Source organism: Xyrauchen texanus, chromosome 13, assembly GCF_025860055.1.
Source record: "Xyrauchen texanus isolate HMW12.3.18 chromosome 13, RBS_HiC_50CHRs, whole genome shotgun sequence".
NCBI lineage: Eukaryota > Metazoa > Chordata > Actinopteri > Cypriniformes > Catostomidae > Xyrauchen > Xyrauchen texanus.
The window spans coordinates 39543556-39550700 of NC_068288.1; the positions used below are offsets into that span (position 1 = coordinate 39543556).

A 7145-nucleotide genomic window follows, 5' to 3' on the forward strand; every position below is an offset into this window, starting at 1 on the left:
TGGCTGTGTAAGCAGAGAGTGTGGGTGCTAAATTGGCCTGGCTGCAGTCTTGACCTGTCTACAGTTGAGAATGTGTGGCACATTATGGAGCACACCATATGGCAACGAGACCCCATACAATTGTGCAGCTAAAGACCTACATAATTTATGATTGGGGGAAAATTCCACTTTCTAAACTTAGCAAACTTGTGATTTTAGAAGAAATGGTTATGTTTCACAGTGGTAAACACTCAACTAGCCCAACTTTTTTGGAGCGTGTTGCAACCATCCGATTTGATTTTGCTGCACATTTTCAAAAAACAAGGAAATTCACATGGAAAAACATAATATAATGTATACTGTAGTTGTAGTACTTTCAATTTGCCAAAGGGTGAATATAATTTACAAATCACACCTTTTTGTTTTTATAATCATTTTTCATACTGTTGCAATGCCAACAAAGTAGTGATAGTTGCATGGTTTTCTTTGAAGTCAACAAATATGGAGGTAATTTGATACTGTGGCATATATCACAAAACTACATTACTACCATATGACAACATTAATGTACCACCAACATAGTATTTTTTTATTTTATTTTTTGTTGTAAGTGTACTTCACTTGTGATATTTGCCTTTTTTGTATATTCCGATTACCAAATGTATGTCTCTCTTTCTCCTTGAAGGCTGAGGAATCCTTCCAAGTAGATCAAGACAACCAAGGCAACACACTGCTGTCTGTGGCCCCCCTCCCTCAACAGGAGCCTGTGGACAAGCCCATCATCAATGGAGAGTCTCCTGAATCTCCCCCTCCAAATGGACACTCTGCAAACCAGACACAGCTGGCAGATACTCCGATGTAAGAGGCCTGGAGATACAATCAATCCAACACAAATCAAGGGTAATGGCAAAATCAGGAAACTAGATTTTCATTGGGCATAACTGTTGACGATTCAGAAACTCTCAGTGGAATGATGGTAAGAAACTGAACAATGAAGATTCCATTGGTGATGTGAAAAGATTAATTGATACGTAACAGGCAGAAAGGTTAAAGAAAATTATACACACTAAATTATTACTTTCTGGCCTAGCTATCAGGTTAGTAACCCTTCAGAATCCACATCCATTAACTTACATCCAGAAACATCATCAAATTTTAAAGATTTAATCACTTTACACTTAAAAGACACCAACAGTGGCAAAATATTTTGAGACCTGAATGCTATTTTATGATATTTGGACATGGCAAATAGTAGTTTAACCCAGTGGTTCTTAACTGGTTTTGCTTCAAGAACCAGATTTTACAGTTGACATCAAGTGGCTACCTAACAGGGTACAGTATACTACTTTATAGTACAAAAGTAAACTAACTTTTGTCTTTAAAATCCAGTTTTGTGAATTATTCATATTAAAATGAACTGCATAGGCCAAACAGCATGCAATTATACAAGACATAAGCTGAATTTTGGTTTCTAAATATCTCTTGAATTTTTGTGAGCCACCAATTAAGAATCTCTGGTCTAACCAATATGATTTGTATAATACAAGTCTAACAGTTGCTTCATATTATGATCTTTTTTCATTTTTTAGGTACTTTAGAAAATAATTACTATTTCAACAACTCTTAAAATACACTAAGATTCTTACCAACTAGCATGGGTAAGATTCTGATGGACTTAATTTGGGAAAGCACTACTTTTTCAATTTTTTATTGGTCTACAACAATTAGTTTTTTCTACTTTCTAACCAGATTAATTTCAGTAATGTTCGGGGTCTTTTTGTTTGATCATGATTTACATGTATGTATTGTCATGCATTTATGACCATTTTATGCTAAGCAGCCTGCGCATTCAAGGTACAATTTATCTGAAAAGCAAACCCAGGCCTTGGCATTTCTAGCACCATGCTTTATCAGTTGAGCTACAGGAACTGGGGTAATAAGTACAAAATAATACTTTTGGTCTATTTAATTAATTGGTTGCACAAGATGCAAAAATCCTAAAATGTCAGACATCACCGAATAGTATGCACTAATTAAGAACATGTGCTTTGAAATAGTAACAACAATGACCAGTGAATCACCGCTTAAAACTGTCTGGATGGTTGATAAACAAATAATGACAGACAAAAAAAAAAAAAGATATATAAATAAGACAAATGTATTTTAGCTTTTCAATTTTTGTAAATGCCTGTATTTTTATACAAAGTATATTTTGTTTATATCCTTTTTGTTTGGCATGAAATAAAAACATGCAGTTACTCATTAGGGAAAAAATGAAGATGAACATATAGAAATTTTGTTTTGTGTACTGTATGGGAAAGTTTATGTGCATAAGTGAGTGATTATATCATTTTTTCATTGTTTTTTTTTTTTGGTTTCAATTGCTATAAAGAAGCCAAATGTCTAAACATTTATAGAATAAAATACAATTTTCATGCAGTTCCAACAAATTAAAATAATTTGTTGTAGTGTCGATATCTGTTTTTTTTACTTCCTTACATTCTGATGAGTCTTGAAATTATGAGAAGTATTTTAATTGAATAAACTTTTTTATTGTGTTTTGATTAAATGGTGCAGACTTGTCATATATTGAAATTGAGCTAAATTCGGTCTGTGCTTACCGAAAAGCAAAACACTGCCCCCAAGGTGGTAACTGTAGTTGGGCGTACAAGCATGTGTGAGCTCCATTTTCCAGGAGAAATGTCCACAGAGGGCACCAAAAGCAAGTTGTGGATGCAAGTTGTTTTCAGCTGTACAGGCTGTAATACAGTGAAGAGAAATACTGTACATATTTTATAAACTGCTGTCGTGACATACTATTTGACTATTATGTTGTGTGGAAGTTGTTGTATCAGCATAATAGTGCTCTCTCCCATTTCCCTCCAACTACAAACCAGCCACTGAGTGTCAAGAAATGCAGAAATCATTACAATTCCAAATTAATTTAGCCCAATGAAAACCAGCCAAAATAGTGAATAGTAAAGCAAGTAGTAACTAGCTGAGAAAGCTAACAGAATCTAAAATGTTTAATTTAGCTGACACTTTTTTGCAAAGCTGTGTGCTTCAAATGAAAATCCTCTCATCGTTTACTCACCCTCATGCCCAGATGTGTGACTTTCTTTCTTCAGCAGAACACAAGGATTTTTAGAAGAATATTTCAGCTCTGTATGTCCTCACAATGCATGTGAATGGTGACCAGAACTTTGAAGGTACAAAAAGCACATAAAGGTAGCATTACAGATATGAATACAACTCCAGTGGTTTAATCCATGTCTTCAGAAGCAAAATTATAGGTGTGGGTGAGAAACATATCAATATTTAAGTTATTTTTATATATGAATTTTCCTCCCTGCCCAGTAGGTGGTAAAATGCACAAAGAATGTGAATCCCCAAAAACAAGAGTAGACATATATGAAAGTGAAAGTGGAGATTGATAGTAAAAAAGTATTTAAATATTGATCTGTTTCTCAACCGCACTTATATCACTTCTGAAGACATGGATTCAACCAATGGAGTCATATGGATTACTTTATGCCATCTTAAATGTTCTTTTTGACCACAATTCACTTGCACTGAATGTACCAACAGAGCTAAGATATTCTTCAAAAAATTATTGTTTGTGTTCTACAGATAAAAGTACTACATATCTGGGATGGCAAGGTGGTGAGTAAATGAGATTATTTGTTTTGGGAGAACTATCCCTTTAAGCATCACTTTTCTTTTTACTCTGTAATTATTGATTTGGATGATATCAAATTGTGCAAATAAATACAATGGAAACTGTTAATATACATTATGACAGATTATTTATATGCATTTAGGAAGAGGAAACCGATGGAGTGCATACTCCGGGTAGGGAAGGAGGTATTGCCCCAAGTGAAGTAGTTAAAGTACCTTGGGGTCTTGTTCACAAGTGAGGGGACAATGGAGCGTGAGGTCGGCCGGAGAATCAGCGCGGGTGGTATTGCACTCACTCTATCGCACCGTTGTCACGAAAAGAGAGCTGAGCCGGAAGGCAAAGCTCTCGATCTACCGGTCAATTTTCATTCCGACCCTCACCTATGGTCATGAAGGCTGGGTCATGACCGAAAGTACTAGGTCACGAGTACAAGCGGCCGAAATGCGTTCCCTCAGAAAGGGGGCAGGCTTCTCCCTTAGAGATAGGGTGAGGAGCTCAGTCATCCGTGAGGAGTTCGGAGTAGAGCCGCTGCTCCTTTGCGTCGAAAGGAGCCAGTTGAGGTGGTTTAGGCATCTGGTAAGGATGCCCCTTGGGCGCCTTCCTAGGGAGGTGTTTCAGGCACGTCCAGCTGGGAGGTGGCCTCGGGGAAGACCCAGGACTAGGTGGAGAGATTACATCTCCACACTGGCCTGGAAATGCCTCGGGGTCCCCCAGTCAGAGTTGGTTAATGTGGCTTGGGATGGGGAAGTTTGGGGCCTCCTGCTGGAGCTGCTGCCCCCCGCAACCCAACTTCGGATAAGCGGTTGAAGATGGATGGATGGATTTAGGAAGAGGAGCTTGACCAAGTACAGAAAGGAGCAGATGCCATCAATGCTTTGGAGCAGGAAGAGCAAAAGTTACCTTTCAACCCACTTGATGTATTTGATTGTCCTTGAAAATGAGTTGGGGTCATTTGTCAAAACTTGGATCAGTGCAATGACTTTTTGGGCTACTTTATGCCCTTCACATTAGCTACCCAAACAAGCAGAATTTTTTTCTTTCTTTTTTTTTTATGTCATACTGTAAACGGTGCTGCATCTTGATGATGGCAAGGTCTGGCCAAGTTCAAAAGATATTTTTATAAATACAAACTGTCTCTGGTGTTTTTGTTACAGTATTAGTTCCGAGAGTTTTCTCATACCTGCATATATTTCAGCAGTGTGCAGTCTGTTAAAATACATTTTGAATTACTTTTGTTTAGATTTACTGAAAGCCCACTTGTTTTTTTTTTTTTTATCGTCATGATTTTGTTAACATTTTGTATTTGAGAATATATTTTGGTTTTAGGAGAGCATGAATATCGATGTTAGATTGTACATTTGTAAACAACAATAAAAACCATTGACATTCACCAGTTGTCTGATATTTCTTATGGGTCATTCATTTTATTTAAAAGTTATTTGAAAGTAAATGATCAGAACCTAGAATCTGAAGCTGCCAATAGCACTTACAATTGAGCTAAATGAGCTTATAATGCATAGTTGGATAAACAGAGACTCTTAGAGTTTAAATGTAGTAAATGTAATAGCTGATGTGGCACAGTATAATGGAAGCTCGTTAATAATGGAAGCTCGTTAATTTGGCAATATACCAACAATGTTTTTTAGGTAATGTTGCTTAAAATTCATAGTGGAATTTGTTTCAAAAGTGGGTTGCAAAAATTATGCACTAAATTTTTAAGCAAATTCAGCACATTCTATTTTCAGTGTAAGCTACTTAGATACCACAATGCTGTTAACACAAAGTGCCTTACAGACACTTTAAAAGAGTACATTTACAGTATACCATGAATCTAAATTAAGATATCTGGTAACACCCAGCTGCAGGCTTCAGATGCTCAATGTAAGTATTTGATATTTTGCAACAAACATGACCACAGGGCTTCAGTTGTTCAACATAAAATAACTGCAACACTGATGATGCCACTATCCCAAAACACAAAATATTAGTTCTGACACAACAGGGTATCAAGTTGGGGGAATTTAAAGCAGTTTAGGAATAAGTGTAACGTATGTACTATCAAATATCTAGAAATAAGCCAGAAAAATCAAATGTAACTGGAATAGGTAATGTGCTGTATTGTACATGGGTACAGTATGTAAATGCTTGGAAAATGTTTGGGAGAAAAAAGACCCCATATTGAATTCACCAGTTTTTCTTCATTTTGAACAGTATATCCATTATTTGATCATTTAATACCTAACAACCTTTTTTTTTGTTGTTGTTGTTAACTGTATCGCTTGAAACACGTACTTGTGCTATCTTCCTTAAAATAAATGGAATGTGCTTTGATGTTTGCCACATTTATATGTTATCTAATTCAGAGATATTAAGTGTGGTTTAAAAGTTCAAATACTTATGAGAGCCACAGTGTTTGTGAATATGCATGTTTCAATTTCAATTTGTTAAGTTAGGGTGAAACCTATGAATGTTCGAGAACATCTTCAGCATCAGCAATGACGTGAGCCAACAATTTCTTTTTTTTTTCTTTTTTTTTTTTTTTTCCAAATAGTGAACCCTAGTGTTTATAAAGAGCACTTGCATGGAGAGAATGTTCGAGCAGAACACCAATTTTTTTTTAATGTTTGGGTGGGGGGTGCGGGGGGTTATAGGATAAACAATTCCACACAGAACATTGCAGTGCGACACAGAATATAAAACAATGTAAGAGTATAAACAGACACGCAAAATAATAGGACATATATAATAGCACAACAGAATGGCGTATGTACATGTGCAAGTGGTACCCTAGAGGTAGGGACTGCGGTCAAGCCAGCCGCCACTTCGAAATGAGCGGTCAAACTAGCCGCACCTATATTTCGCGGTGCGCGTATACACTGGTTATTGCGGTATGACCGTCAGAACTAAAACAAGTTAATTCCTGCTAAGGCAATTTCACATGCATTCATTTATTCTGTCTGTCTGTCTGTCAGAAAGAAAGGAAGACAGAACGAAAGAAAGAAAGATTTTAGCACACCTCACAACCTGTCACTGCATGATATATTGAAGTCCAAAATAAGAACCCCCCCAAAAACTCATATATTACCTTTTTTGTCCATACATTCAGAAAATCATAAAAATAAAAGTACTAGCTTCCACAGACCAATTTCACCTCAGGTGGGGAGGACACCTTCTCAAGGTGTGAACTACAATGTTTCAGGACATTCTGATGTTGTATTCCAAAATAAGAGCCCCCAAAATTCATATATTACCTTTTTTGTCCATACATTCAGAAAATCATAAAAATAAAAGTCCTAGTTTCCACAGACCAATTTCACCTCAGGTGGGGAGGACACCTTCTCAAGGTGTGAACTACAATGTTTCAGGACATTCTGATGTTGAATTCCAAAATAAGAGCCCCCCAAACTCGAATATTAGATGTTTTGTTTACACATTCCGAAAATCATAAAAATAAAAGTCCTAGTTTCCACAGACCAATTTCACCTCA

The 7145-nt window shown here is 36.4% G+C and overlaps 1 protein-coding gene across 1 annotated transcript in view; it reads left to right on the forward strand.

Annotated features, from left to right (window-relative positions):
• The window catches only part of LOC127654204 (uncharacterized), a 32850-nt gene extending 30365 nt beyond the window's left edge, over positions 1-2485 (forward strand). Inside the window, exon 8 of the mRNA XM_052141281.1 lies at positions 665-2485. Coding sequence (XP_051997241.1) covers positions 665-841 — 177 coding nt within the window. The 3' untranslated portion in view covers positions 842-2485. The remainder of the gene's footprint in view (positions 1-664) is intronic.
• The last annotated feature ends 4660 nt before the right edge of the window (positions 2486-7145 follow it).